The sequence below is a fragment of the Centropristis striata genome, chromosome 16 (genome assembly GCF_030273125.1).
Source record: "Centropristis striata isolate RG_2023a ecotype Rhode Island chromosome 16, C.striata_1.0, whole genome shotgun sequence".
In the NCBI taxonomy this organism is placed as follows: Eukaryota; Metazoa; Chordata; class Actinopteri; order Perciformes; family Serranidae; genus Centropristis; species Centropristis striata.
Genome location: NC_081532.1, coordinates 26367286 through 26382829, shown reverse-complemented (window position 1 = coordinate 26382829; position 15544 = coordinate 26367286). Strand labels below are relative to the sequence as shown.

The following is a 15544-nucleotide window of genomic DNA, read 5'->3' as shown; positions in this document are numbered from 1 at the left end:
GGCTGCAGGTAGGCGCTCCCTCTGCTTAAATGTTTGTAAAATCAGACCACATCTTATGACTTTACTGTCTTGTGTAGGTGTAACTGGGGCAAAAGGTAGGCATGGGGAATAAACGGAGGAGGAAGTATGCCAGCTGAGCCTCTCATCCTTCTGCAACCGCTGCCAGCGTCACACTAGAGAGACAGAAAAATGGCTCAGTCCGTGAGGAGGCCAGAGACTTTGGGAGCCATGGACCACGAGCCCCAGAGGGACAAGACCAGGACCAGCTACTTTGGCAACGTCAAGACCAGGTCAGGCTTGTAAATATGTGGATTACTGGAGAGAAAAACAAAGGGGAAAGCTCTGAGCAGACATGTGACGGGGTTGGCTGGTATTTTCTTCTATGAGATTTAAGCATGCTACAATTCAGTCTTTCATTATTTCATAAGAAGGGTAACATGTCCAGATTACCGCTAAGCGTGTGTCATGCCACTACAAAACAAATCAGAATGCTTTTTTAGCACAAGGTGCACGTTTTCATCCACTGGTTTCATCCACTGTCACTGAAGGACTCCATCAAAGAGCATCCTGTGGGTGAGAGCTCCAACAGGATCTAGACGACTCCCACTCTCCCTATAAATAACTGTGATCAGACTGTGAACACCGCTCTATACAGTCATTCACACTTCACATAATCTAAACAATGAATCATCGAATCCCTGCTATTATTGGGAAAATTCACCCTTAAAATTTATGGTTTGTATCTAAGTTTGGATGTTCATTCTTGACCTCAAGGAGTAGAATATGTGCAGGAAAAAAATCTACGTTTATTGAATTATGTGTGAATTAAGACAGTGAGATGATTCGCTGGCTTTCAAAATGTGTGGACACTGCAAAAAAGGGGTGTTTAAAAGAAAGATAAAAACACTAAATCTAAGGGAAATGATCTTGCTGCATAGGCAGATAATTTCACTTGACAAGATTTCTTAAATTAAGATCTTAAAGTTAAATCTAGAAATAATCATGTTGAATGCTTTAAACTAGAAATTAACTCTTAAAACAAGATAAATTATCTAACACTTCTAAATCTAAAGTTTTTTTTTATCTTGGTAAGAAACAAATAATTGTCAGGTCACTCTGCTGGGGCCAGTTCATCGCTGCTTGCAGCTTTAATTGATCTTGTTTTAAGAGTTAATTTCTTATTTTAAGCGTTCAACATGCTTATTTCTAGATTTCATAATCTTAATTTAAGAAATCTGAAATTATCTGTCCATGCAGCAAGATAATTTCCCTCAGATTTACTGTTTTTATCTTGTTCTTAGACACCATTTCTTTGCAGTGCATTTGCTTCTTTTCTCTGTCTTATGTTACACTAAATGAAACATCAGAGTTTTTCCAGGTTCGACTCCGTCTTACGGCTCTTCTGTGGGGAGTTTTCATGTTCTCTCCAGATCCTCCAGCTTCCTCCCGCGGTCCAAAAACATGCAGTTTAGGATTACTTGCTGACTCTAAATTGCCCATAGGAGTGAATGAATGAATGGTTGTCTGTCTGTCCTGTGATAGTCTGGTAAAACCTGTTCAGGGTGTACCCCGTTTCTCGCCCAATGTCAGCTGGGATCGGCTCATGGATGGATGAATGGATGGATGGATAGATGAATGGATTGATGGATGGATGGATGATTGTATGGAGGATGGATGGATAGATGGATGGATGGATGGATGGATGATTGGATGGATGGATAGATGGATGGATAGATGGATGGATGATTGTATGGATGGATGGATGGATGATTGGATGGATGGATGGATGGATAGATGGATGGATGATTGTATGGATGGATGGATAGATTTCTTGGACAAAACAAGCAATTTGAAGATGCTACCTTAGATTTCCATGATAGTTTGATGGACATTTTCCTGTTTTTTGGCACTATTTTATTTAACCCATAACAACCCATGGTGACACCCGTGTAACAAACACTTTACATCTTCTATAATCTCCCATATTCAGCTTTATGCTTCACATTAACTCATTAAATCCCTAAGAGACGTATACTAAACACCCCGTTGTGACAGTCATGTGACTTTGACAAGAAGTGACTTCTCCAAACTATGTGTGTGTGACTGGAAACAGAAATGTGAAAAAGTAGCTAATTTCAAAAAGCTTAGTTTTTGTTACGAGGCTAAGTTTAAACCCATTTAACAATTCTAATCCATTAATAGTTTGTCCTGTATTGCATTTTAGTGTTCTGACCAGATTTCCTGAAAAAATTATAGTCACAATTTTGATACATGTTATGGAGATGCAAACAAAAAGGCAAATGGTTATTTGTTTTTATTTATAATTGATGTATTGTTATTTTGTTAAGAATTTGTTGTTAAACACTATTAATATCACAATTTTGATAAATGTTGTGGAGATGCAAAGAAAAAGGCAAATTTGTGTTTCTGTAAGCAGAAAATGTGTCTAGTTTTTATTTTATTTTAAAATAAGAAATATTATAAACATAAGTACCATAAATGCCCAATGTAACATTAATGTCACATCACAGATCTTTGACATTTAGGGGTAGTATTCTTTCTAAAAACATCATAAATGTGTTCTATGTGGTCCACTTGTTCTGTTGTATATCCCCCATAATTTTCCTTTTAAGGATAACTGGGTCTGGGTTCTTATGGGTTAAATACCATCACATATTCAATAAATTGAGGAAATAATCAGCAGATTTATACCTAGTGGAATGTATATATAGTTTCTGTGGTATTATACCCCTCAGTATCGAGTTGAAAGTTTGAACTTTTAGCAGACAGAGTGGAGATCATACCAATAAAGAAATCTAGCAGCTGCTTTATGGACAGGGACTAGAGGCATAAATCCTCAGTCAGTCCAGTAAAATCATTTTGTGATTTAAGAGGAAAATGTGACATTTTATGATTTTATTCTCTGTGCTGCATAAAATAAAACCTAGTTGGATGAAAGTTGTAAGTAGTAGTAAGTCTATATATTTAGCACCTGTGTAAAGAAATAAAGATTGGAGTCATGTGAGATGTCAGAAGCTTTGCAGCTGCATTTTGGATCACTTGGCTCATCATTAAGATTTTTTTTTAATTTCCTTACTTTTAAACACAGCAGTTAGTTATGACATGTTGTCAGACTTATTGAGAATACATTCAGATAATATTCATGTCAAAAGCAAGACTTCTGGACACAAGATGTCTGTACCACTTTACAATAACCAACTAAGTGATCTTTATAGATGGTTTATAAACCAATTATTAACCATTTACAAAGTGCTCTCCATATTTAATCTTTAAATGTTTTCAACCAATTTCTTAAAGGTATATGAATGATTTCAAAATCATTAACGTACTTAATATGGTGTTAAAAATGTTCTAATGAGTGCAACTAAAACTATTAATTATAATTTAATTGTTTGTTAATGGTAAAGTAACTACTATGTTTATATATTAATATACCATTTAATTACCATTTAATAATGATGTAGTTAGTTAAACATTAATAAATTATGTATTTACCACTCTAAATGGCCTATAAACAGTTTATAAATGATGATTAAACATTAATAAACTATCTGTTTACCATTTATAAATGATGGTTATTGTAAAGTGTTACCAAGATGTCTCCTCCCTTACTGAAATAGACACAGGAAGCTTCAAATTCCCACACCACACTTGTGTAAGCTGCATATTGCACCACAGTAGTAATGTCAGAAAATCATCTCCTCGGTCCATGTGTTTAGACTCAGATAAAAGGTGAGCACGGATATCAGTTCTTCTATTCTGTAGATAAATGTGAAGAAAGACTCTTGGTGTCAAACTCTGCCCACTGAGGCTCAAACATCCAAGCAGAACAGATGTTTGAGTGCACGGGGATTTTAAATATAGAGTGATTTTATTAGTTTTTTCTGCTTTATCTCACAGGCTTGGTTCCAAGCTTCCTCCCGGCGTCTCTCAGCCTCCACAGTTCGCTAAGCGGCCCTGGGAGACTCAGCCTCAGGCCAGAGTGATGCAGGAGCCTGCCACCAGCAGCCAGCGTCAGCTCCAGCCCACTGTGGGCCGACCTCTCACCCACACCCCCCACATCAGAAACCCCAAACTGCGGCAGTACTACCTGCAAGGTGCGCCTGCAGAGTGTGATACCCCTGGGCAGGGAGCGGGTGATTTGAACTAAGCCAAATGCAAACTGCGAGTGAAGTCCACCTTGAATTTACTTTTTTTTAGGGCCGGGACTCGATTAAAAAAATTAATCTAATTAATTAGAGGCTTTGTAATTAATTAATCGAAATTAATCGCATTTTAATCGCATATAGATATTTGACCTGAGAACAGTGAGAAGTAATTTTTTTCACATGGATTTTAGTATACCATTGAATAATGACAGAATACATAAGCTTAAGCAACAAAAATATTGTTTATTTTTGTTCAAGTCCAACAGACCAGTGCAATTTTTGCCATTAAGTGTAGCAATAGCATATTGATGCTACATATAGAAATATAGTACATTTCATAAATTCAGGTAGGCTATAGGTAGGTAGACCTTCTGTAAACTAGAATACTTTGGTTTTTTAAGTAAAACACAATCCACGCTAGCTACCACACTAGCCGCTAGCTGCTATATGTTTAGCATTGAGGTGATACTTGAGGCTGGATGTGCTGCGGTGATATGTGAATTGCATAGCAACACAACCATGCTCTTATGGACGCTTCCATCCGTTGGTTTTTAGTAACTAAATGTCCCATCATCCACGGGGCCAACCAAAGCGTCTCATCAGCTTCTTCCTTCATGTTCACTGTGGTTTGTTGTTGTCTGAACTCATCAACGCTAGTTGGTGCGCCAGTATAATCGGTCCACCTGAAACTCATCCAGTGAGAAACGTTCCGCGGTGCAAAAATAAGTGTGATTAAAATGCGTCAATTTTTTAAAATTATTTATAATTAATCTTAATTAACGCATTAAAGTCCTGGCCCTAATATATACATACATACATATTTATACTAGGGGAGAAACGCTCCTGACCTAGGGGAAAAATTCAATAATATAAAATTAAATTAAAAATACAGATTTTCCCATATGTAGTCGCTCCATTTCTTCCACTATTGGTCACCTTTTTCAGTATTGTATCTCAGGGAAAATGTTAAACTTTCCATATTATAGATTTCTTCAACTATTCCTATCCAGTCTAAAATTGTCGGACACTCCTTGCTCAGCCATTTCGTGGTTATTGCCTTTTTGCTACTAGCCAATAATTTGAATTTACATTTTATAATCCTCACACTGAGCCTGTTGGCAGTTTCATGTCTTTGCATAAAGTTATTTTCATACTGAGAGGTGTGGCAGGCACCAGTTGTCGTGTGTTAATCCTGTTAGGAAGAGGTCTGACTGAAATGTTTTTTTCCTCACAGGGACTTCATGGGATCTAAACAATACTGCAGTGAAGCAAGAGCCGATGAGTGGAACGTCAGATGACAGCACAAGCAGCAGGGTGAGTCACATGCTTTTGTTTTTTAAGACATTATTGTATTTCTTGTGTGCGTTGAGGAACACAGCTTGTGGGAGAGAAATTTGGGAAGCGACAGACAGATGGTGGATTTATTGCTCCATCGATATATCATCTGATGAGGTATGCTAGAGTGTGCATTTTGCTTCTGGTGATTGGTTTCATAATTTATGGTCATGAAAGAGTTTGATAAAGAGCGTCCAAGGTCCAGAGGTGATTGTCAGAGCTGTCAGAGCTGTTCAGGAGCACCATGGGAAAAGAGAATCTGTTTCAGAGCTTCTACAATAAATACAGCCGCAGGGATGTATATTCACACGTTTATTCAAAGGTATTTGTCAGCTGAGGATTTGACTTTGCTGCTGAGCTGTGTTGCTTTCTGTTCTGTGTGCCTGTGATAGTTTCTGTATTATCATCAAGCTGCAAAGGGCGTTAGTGCTTTGTTCTAAGTGTTCCACACAGATTAGTTTGCTTGGATTTTTTCCTCCTCCTTAAAGGCAGAAACTGTTTAGCCTTTATAAAACACATATTTCACATTTTTAGCTTAAGAGGAAGCATATATATAGTATTTGCCAGTTTATAAGGTACATCTTGCTAAAAAATAATGCATTCTATTTCAACAGCCATGTAATATATCTTAACTTTACGAAGGTTATTGTGTTTTTTTGTATGTTGTAATTAGGCCTGGGTGACAAGTCTTTGTTTTGATTTACAATTATTTGGAAAATAAGATTATTGAGATTAGAAACGATTACTGTGCCGCATTTGTTTCACACTTTGGTTTTGGTTTGTCTTTGACAGTTATGGGCTTTCACCTGTTTTTGCTGCGTTACTGAGCAGAGTATTTTAAATATATAGTTTACCAAGATGGTAAATATATGTCTGTGAGTTTCTGTAGGTTGAGACAGTGCACTGATCTAATTGATTTTGTTGTTTTCAGTAGGTTGTGAAACATTATAACATATTTGATCTTATTTTTTTTTTAATCTAATGTATTTATATTTATTATTCATGTTATTTATTAAATGTATATATTATTTATTAAACATATTTATATTTTTCCTTTTATTTTGTCAGTTGAATTATAGTTAAAATTCATGAAAACCAACCGTTTAAGTTATTTTTAAAAGTTCAATAAATACAAGTTTTCCAAAGTTAATATGTTGAATAATCACGGTTACAATTTATGCCATTAAAAAGAGATTTTAGCTGCACATCCTCCTTTCTTAAACTCTTGAGCTGCTTGTGTTTGTTTAAATCTCAGGATTGCACTTTTTTAAATGAATCTTTCATCCATATATATATATGTATATATATCCTATGTATGTTGGTGTGTGGGTTTGTATGTGGGTCAATGACATATAAGGATTGGCTAGATGTCAAATGGTGTAACCACAAAAAAAAAGATAAATATTAAATACTTCATCCACCTACATTGTATTTTATATTAGTTTTATATATTAGTGGACTTAAACATATAATTACTTCATTTTAAAAAACGTATTTTTAAAACCATTTCTACATTTACACATTTTCGTCAATATTGAGCAAAACATATTCTAAATACAACCATTTTTTTCTAAAGTTTTGACAAATTATGTGAAATTTGTTATATACCATAGTGTTGCAATGTAAAGGTGGATTGTATTTTTTTTTTCTAATTTTACTTCACATTTATTTTCCTGTATATAATCAGATTTTTATGGGAAGAAAATGACTGGTTACACCAACTGACACTGTGTTAGATCACGTCATTGACCCATGTATAATATGTATGTATATATATATATATATATATACATATATAATACGTACAAACCCACACACCAACATACATAGTTTATGCCTAGACGTGTAAACACTTCTCCAGACTTACTCACACCTCCACAAATGCACCCAGTTTTTCTGTGGTCGCATAATCTGTCAGGCACCAGTAATCTAATTTAGGTCAATGGATCCATCTGTCAGTGGATGACAGTTGTGGAAATGATGCTTCACTCCTACTGTTTCAACCCTTCAACTCACCATCAATAATAATAATCTATTCACAGGTTCACATTGGATCTGAATCTGTGTTGAAAATGTTTAAACTGATTAAGAGTCGCAGTGAGATTTGCACAACAAACGGCAGTGGTTGTTTGAGTCTGTAGTTATAACTAGTGCTGCTAGCAGCAGTGAACGGGCCCTCGCACCCAACACGCATCTCGGGGAGCTGGTTGGTCGCCGGCAGGCACTGCGGAGATTTCAGACATTGAAAATGTCATGTAAATCGGATAAAGTTTGCAGTATGAGGGCATCAGAGACTGTTCATGTTTTTAAGAGCAAACTGAAGACTTATCTTTTTAACTTGGCTTTTACTTGAACCATTTTTAGAGATTTTTCTGCTCATGCATCTTAATGTTATAACATCTTCTCTTTTATTTATTTATTTGCTACTATTTTTTAGTCTATTTATATATATATATATATATATCACTGACTACAGCCTCTCTACACCTCAACCTGACTGAGAGAAGCTGCTGCTAATTCATGTTAGCATTAACCGGAGCATTAACTGGGATGTTAGTTTTGGCTAGCAAAAAAAACAAAAACAAAATGTTCATTACTGACCTCAGAAAACTGAGCAGCGACTCCTTGGAGTGTCTGTTAGTCCAACCAAACGCTGAACAAGACATTTTTACTGAACAAAACGTTCAAATAAACTGTCATTAAGTGAAAATACAGTGAAAGGGTCAAAGTTATGAGACCAAACCACTAAACGTCCTTTTTTCTATCTATATAACGTTATATATAACTTTATTGACATGTTGCCGTGGATACGCATTGTTCTGCTTCTCTCCTGGTGACTGCTCGCCTTGTTAGTGACCTGTCAATCAAAGTTAGCCACGCCCCAAATCATATGATTCATTTTCTTCTATTTTCTTCTAAATGGGGCCATTATTAGAACTATTGACATCAAATTGTCTTGAAGAAGATTTTTTTTACTAGTGATTGAGACCATAGTGTTGTCCTGAGGTAATAAATCAAGTGAGAAGTTTTCAAATTTTGCACTGAAATTAATGGGCAGATTTTTTTTGCAGCCAAACTTAGCACCCCCTGCTGGAATTTTCGGTAGAATGCAGCTTAAGGCACTTCCTGGTTTGCCTCCATGCTCAGACCCGGAGGTTGCCGCCTGTATAAAACTGTGATTACTGGTTACTTTCATTCTGTGGTGATGTTGGCGCCCCCCTGTGGATAATAAGGGTAGTGTCTCCATGAACACCACCGCCTGTAGTCCAAATATCTTCATCTGGCAAGTACGTGTGCATTTGAACCTCCACTGATCATTTTCTTGTGTTTTTGTGTTCCAGGGTCTCCCAGGAGACACGGTGTTCAGCGTCTCATCTCAGTTCAACAGTAACGGTTCAGCCTCAACAGAAGAGGGTAAAATGGCTCACATTTCCTCCGTTTGCTCGTCAAATCTAACCTCCTCGTCTGCTACCCTCATCCCGAGAGAGGTAAGCTACGTGCTCCTACACACATAACATCGTCACTTCATGAGTGCATCACATGTCAGCTGCCTGCCTGCTGTTGTTGACTGGATTTTCAAAACAAAACATTTCCCCTGTCTGCCTCATGACTTCAGCTGCAAGAATGTAGCTTCAGGCAGGAAATTTGTTGTTCCATCTTTAACCCCTTCAGGCAGTAAATACCTCAACACAAAACCTATCCTTGTGAGCAAACTCACACTGATAATAATGCAACTTGCACTGCTATAAATGTCCGAGCTGTAAAAAACAAGCCTACAATCTTTCATCCACAACCCTCATGCGTGACATGCAGATGAGATTGTGAATACAAACAAGAGAAGTGAGGAAATGCTGGCCAGTAGAAAGAGGAAGTAGTCACTCCTGTCAGTAGGTTGTATCTGTTTCAATGTCAGAGCTATTCTTATCATGGCTTCCATTCTGAAGCAGCTGGTCGTACCGAAGGGAAAAAATACTTCCACTGGTCGAGGATCGACACAACTAGAACTCCCTGATCCTAAACCGAAGAGAGAGGCAGAGGCTGATCCAGAATCTGCAGAATCACTCTCTGCTCAACCTCAGCCCCCCTCACCAGAGGCAGAATATGACAAACTATTGGTAAGAAAAAAACAACTTCCTTTACTGCACGCTCAGCATGTTAAGAAACCACATTTTATGTGTTATTTTAAAAAATACCTGTGCAATTTATTTAAATTTTATTTTAGATCAACAAAGCCGTGTAATAAAGACAAATATCACATGAAAGATTTAGGAAAATGTTTTTTTTTTCTGGGCTACAGTTGGATTACTGGTTCTCAGTTTTATTTAGGACTGCAACTAACAATTATTTTCATTGTTGATTAATCTGGCAATTAGTTTTAAATTGTGCAATCTTTTGGTCTAAGGTCAGGGATGGGCAACTCTGGAGGGGGCCACAATTTTTCATGGACACTACCACAGGGCCACATATAGGAGCGTTTTAAATATATTTACAGTGCAGTAACTTAACATATTTCATGCTCAAATGCATGTATAACAGTATAAATAGGATACAAAAGGTTTGAAGCAAATAAAAAATAACCACTTACTGTGATTTCTTTTTTTTTTTTCAGTGCGAGAACAGCAGACCAACATTAATTGCAAGAGTAATTTTGTGCATTTTTACACTGCACTTTTAAGATTTCATGCTCAAATGCATGTAGTTGTACTGAGGGCCACCTCAAGTGAGGGTGAGGGCCTTATGTGGCCCCCGGGCCTCCAGTTGCCCATCCCTGGTCTAAGTAAATGAAACAGAAAATATTTGAAAATTGTTTAATCCTGACTTAAAGTCCAAAACCCAAACAATGCTTGGTATACTATGATAAAAATAATTCATATTTGTTGCTGTTTTTATTAAAAGCTTTTTTTCTGTACCACAAATCTTAAAATGGGGCATTTCAAAGAAACATTAATGCATGAGTATAATTTTTTTTTTTTTTTTATGAAATTGAATTTGATGCTGATTGTAAAAAAACTAAAACAAAAAAACCGACATGTTTTTTTTTTTTTAAATGCTTTAGTTTTAGTTTAGTTTTCATTAGTTTTGGTTTTTTGTAATGTGGTATTTGTTGGGTGGGAGATTAAAAGAGGTCACAGTAAATATTGCCTTTATTCCCTTTGTCTTATCCATCTTCATTATGTATGAAAAAAGTTGACAAAGACGAAAACTAAGGACATTTTCACTATAATTTTAGTTAGTTTTGTAACCACACAATGCAGTTTCAGTTAATCATCATTATCATGTAACCTTTAACCCTTAAAACAAAGTCTGAAATCTAAAAAAAGCCTTTAAAGAAGTGAGGACAGGCTGAAATGTCCTCACTTTGCAAAAAATGTCCTCACTCTTTTGGTTAAAAATGTGTTCTGGTCCAAAACCCAAACAATGCTTGGTATACTATGATAAAAAATAATTCATATTTGTTGCTGTTTTTATTAAAAGCTTTTTCTGTATGGGCCACAAATCTTAAAATGGGGCATTTCAAAGAAACATTAATGCATGAGTATAATTTTTTTTTTTTTATGAAATTGAATTTGATGCTGATTGTAAAAAAAAAATAAAACAAAAAAAACGACATGTTTTTAGGATGTGGAGGCGGTGCCAATGCCTGATGGACAGCTCTGCTTATTGGCCCTGCCACCAGAATGCTGCCAGGGGGAGGGGCCAGAGGCCACGCCCTACCTCAAACTGTTCTGCCGCTACATCACAGACCGAAAGGTGAGTGTGAACAGCTCTTCTGTCTCATCTTAGATTGCTATAGCAGTAGACATCTCCCTTTTTTTCAGACCAAAATGATAACAGGAAATGCGTAGTGAATATTAAGTTAACTGGTTCTTATAGTCTAGACGGAATTGTCCAAAAAGTGACAGTGAGGAGCATTTATGGGTACAAGTCAGGAACTGGCCTACTTTACTTATTCCAAGGGTGCTGCATCCAAAAAAAATGGTTCCCAAGCGAAATTTTGAGTTTTTGACCTTCTCATTTGCATATCAAAATGGCGGCCAAATTGCCCATCTTGCTCAGTCGTTGGACCATTTTCCCCAAGTTCTTTGTAAGTAGACAATCAAAGATGAGGAAATTAAGTTTCTGGATCTATAGTCTAGGGTCAGAGCAAGGATATAGTGGAGGCTCAGTGCCCTTTTTTATGTATATTTATATATATGCAAAATACCAACTTTTAAGGTGAAATTAAGCATTATTTGTGTCATTTTTTAAGGCCGACATAAATATTCAATCAATATCACTTTTAAATGTTCCAGTTGGTATTTTGCATATATATATATATATATATATATATATATATATATATATATATACATACATAAAAAAGACACTGAGCCTCCACTATATCCTTGCTCTGACCCTAGACTATAGATCCAGAAACTTAATTTCCTCATCTTGATTGTCTACTTACAAAAAACTAAGGGGAAATGGTCCCATGACTGAGCAAGATGGGCAATTTGGTGGCTATTTGATATACAAATTAGAAGGTCAAAAACTCAAAATTCCGCTTGGGAACCATTTTTTTTGGACTCAGCACCCTTGAGATATGTAAGGCAGGCTGGTTCCCGACTTGTACCCATAAATGCTCCTCACTTCTTATAGGAGGCCTTTATTCTGAAATCCGTCTAGACTATTATATCTATCTTATTACTTAGACGGGGCAGATGCATGTACATGAATAGGGCTATATATACTGTATGTGTGTAAATGTTTATATGTTTATGTACGTCTGTTTAATGGTGCCTATGTAAGTATGTGTATGTATATGTATACGCATCTAGCCTACACTGTTGTAGTTTATGTTGTTTATTTTTTCGAAAAGAAGAATTAATAAAATGAAAAATAAAAATGAAATCTACGGGGCTAACTTCTTTTTTTTCAGATCTTTATTAGCAATGGAGGAAATACAGGCATTCAGTATATAAACAAGATATACAAAGAAAAATGTCAGTTACAGGATCTATAGAATTAAATCTATATATAAAAATAAAATAACATAATAAGGCACATAGGGTATAAGGTGCTTCCCTTTATATTATTCTGGGGCTTCTGAAAATAAGTTTTTAAAGTGTATGAGAATGCGTTCACATTTTTGATTTGACATCAACTTTCGATATAGCATTTTAATTCTCTTGTGAAAAGTTAGGGAGGGATTTGGAAAACTCCCTGTGGATGGGAAACTTTCCCATCAGAAGCATAAGATTTGTTATAAAGCATATTGTTTTGTCATTAGATTCACATTTTGAGATAATATCTAGGTTCAAAAATGATGGTCTGTCCAGCCTTATCAAGTATGAAGTTTTCCACATCCCTCCAAAATATAGATGACAACAAAGTTGTCTCTGGCTCATCTCCACAAAAAGTGCACATTTACAGGGCTAACGTCAACCCTTGTCTCTGTCAGGGTGTGGTGTCAGGAATCCTGCTGGTGACGGCTAATAAGATCTTCTTTGACCCGTGTAAGACACACGCCCTGGTGAAGGAACACGGCTGTGAGGAATACCTCCTGTCCTGCTCTGTTGACAATCTGGCATCTGTGTCATTCTTCTCTGACATCTCACATGTTCACTTCAACACGTCCCAGCAGAGGTCAGCAATGACTCACTGTCATCAATCTACACACACACACACACACACACACACATTCTTTTTTTTTTTTTTCTATCTTTGGTTAAAAACGTGTTCTGGTCCTCACTATGTAGGAAGTACAAGAACACACACACACACACACACACACACACACACATTCTTTTCTTTAAATATATTTTTATTGATTCACAATTGCAGTAAACAGTACAATCAAAAAGACATATTTTCATTTTCTTATATAACCCAGCACCCATTCCATTCCCCCCCAGAGACCCTTACACCATTAAACAAAGTCTGAAATCTCAAAAAAGCCTTTAAAGAAGTGAGGACCGGCCGAAATGTCCTCACTTTGCAAAAATGTCCTTACTCTGTTGGTTAAAAATGTGTTCTGGTCCTCACTATGTAGGAAGTACAAGAACACACACACACACACACACACACACACATTCTTTTTTTTTTTTTTAATATATTTTTATTGATTCAGAGTTGCAGTAAACAGTACAATCAAAAAGACATATTTTCATTTTCTTATATAACCCAGCACCCATTCCACTCCCCCCAGAGACCCTTACATCGTTTTATTAATAGGTTAATACACCAGATCAGTTAAGACAACAGTGTGTAGAAAAAAAATATTAATAAAAAGATAAAATAAAAACTATATATATATATATATATATATATACACACACACACACATACATTAAAAAAATATATAAATTAAAATAAAAAATAAAAAATGAATAAAAAATAAAATATACATATATATACACACACACATACACATACATATACAAAAAAAATATATATATAAGAAAATACATATCGACATATATACACACACGCTTACACACAAATATAAACACACCTATCCATATAAAACATAGTGTAACAAAGGTTGTTTGTTTGCTGCCTGCGTCTCAGCATGTTCAACAGATCAGCCCAATACACACACACATTCTTGTACTTCTATCTTTGTGAGGGCCATCATTGGAACAGTGAATTCCCTTGCAATGTTATAATAGTTTTGGATTTTTCATTAGTTTTAGTTTTAATTTTGTGTCATGTAACCTTAAACCCTTAAACAAAGCCTGAAATCTCAAAAAAGCCTTTAAAGAAGTGAGGACCGGCCGAAATGTCCTCACTTTGCAAAAATGTCCTCACTCTGTTGGTTAAAAACGTGTTCTGGTCCTCACTATGTAGGAAGAACAAGAACACACACACACACACACACACCAAGGTTATAATAGTTTTGGATTTTTCATTCGTTTTAGTTTTAATTTTGTTGTGATTTTTTGTTAGTTAGTTAGTTTTAATTCGTTTTTAGAGTGAGTTTGCTGATTTTAATTAACTATAATAACCACACACACACACAGATTACATTAAAAGTATTTCTTCTATTCATTTCCTATTAGGAGAAAAGGAAGGAAAATCTTCCAGAAGTTGAAAACAGCCCGAAGCAGAGCAGGCGGCCTCCTAACCCCAAAGGCAGAGCTGCTGCCTGCGCTGGTGTCTGTGGCTCCGTCAGATCTGTCCAGTCTGGCTCTGAGCCTGGCCAAGGTGGTGTCCGGGGAGGAGGAGGCGGAGAGCAGAGACATGGCGGAGGCTGAGAGGGAGCTGGACAGCAGCCCTCTGGAGGTGCTGTCAGAGGAGTCTGTAGGCGGCCTGGGGGTGGCCGTCCTCAGCAGTGCTGCCACCTTCTGCTGCGGAGGGCAAGAGGCGGCGAGGAAAATGCAGACGGAGCTGCTGCACTCTGGTGAAACAGGGAAGTCGTCTGTGAAGAGTCAGACTGCCGGTACGGATGTGAATCATGATTTATCTGAGAGATGTTGAGAAATGCATTGAGGAAACCTTTAAAATTAAATTATCTGACTCCAACACAAAATCCACACCTATTTCTCTGCGCTGATCGTTTGATGGGGAATGATGAGCAGGAGACTTTTTTTTATTTATTTAACCTTTATTTAACCAGGGAATATCCCATTGAGATTAAGAACCTCTTTTTCAAGGGAGCCCTGGCCAAGAGGCAGCAAACACAAAATACAGTTACACATTTACATAACATACAGACCTTAAACACGTCATGAGAAACAAGTGCATGTTGTAGAATTGGCCTCAATAACTCTTACTTTGGATTTAAAAGTGCTCAAAGAAACAAATTCAGTTAATTTCCATTGTTTCTGCCGCATATTCCATGCATAAGGTGCAGAGTAAACAAATGCCCTTTTACCCAACTCCGTACGAGCAGAAGGGACAGAAAGCAACAATTGATCTTGTGAACGAGATGTCAGAGTTCTCAGTTTTACTTTATATGTTTTATTGGAAATTAGCATTCATAAGCATCAGTACAAGACATAACTTATTCCACAGCTGTTTTCCACATTTTTGCTTTTTAAAGGGTACATTAGAACAAA

The 15544-nt window shown here is 36.6% G+C and overlaps 1 protein-coding gene across 3 annotated transcripts in view; it reads left to right on the top strand.

Moving 5' to 3' along the window:
- si:ch211-15d5.11 (oxidation resistance protein 1) overlaps nucleotides 1-15544 on the top strand; it is a 31484-nt gene that overhangs the window by 3273 nt on the left and 12667 nt on the right. The window contains exons 2-9 of one of the 3 annotated variants that reach the window (XM_059352801.1): nucleotides 78-290; nucleotides 3922-4118; nucleotides 5404-5483; nucleotides 8846-8992; nucleotides 9452-9619; nucleotides 11124-11255; nucleotides 12946-13130; nucleotides 14546-14925. In XM_059352801.1, the coding sequence (XP_059208784.1) occupies nucleotides 190-290; nucleotides 3922-4118; nucleotides 5404-5483; nucleotides 8846-8992; nucleotides 9452-9619; nucleotides 11124-11255; nucleotides 12946-13130; nucleotides 14546-14925 (1390 nt within the window). In that variant the 5' untranslated portion in view covers nucleotides 78-189. Of the gene's footprint in view, nucleotides 1-77; nucleotides 291-3921; nucleotides 4119-5403; nucleotides 5484-5741; nucleotides 5827-8845; nucleotides 8993-9448; nucleotides 9620-11123; nucleotides 11256-12945; nucleotides 13131-14545; nucleotides 14926-15544 lie in introns of those variants that run through there. The other 2 variants (XM_059352799.1, XM_059352802.1) reach the window with 2 other exon arrangements.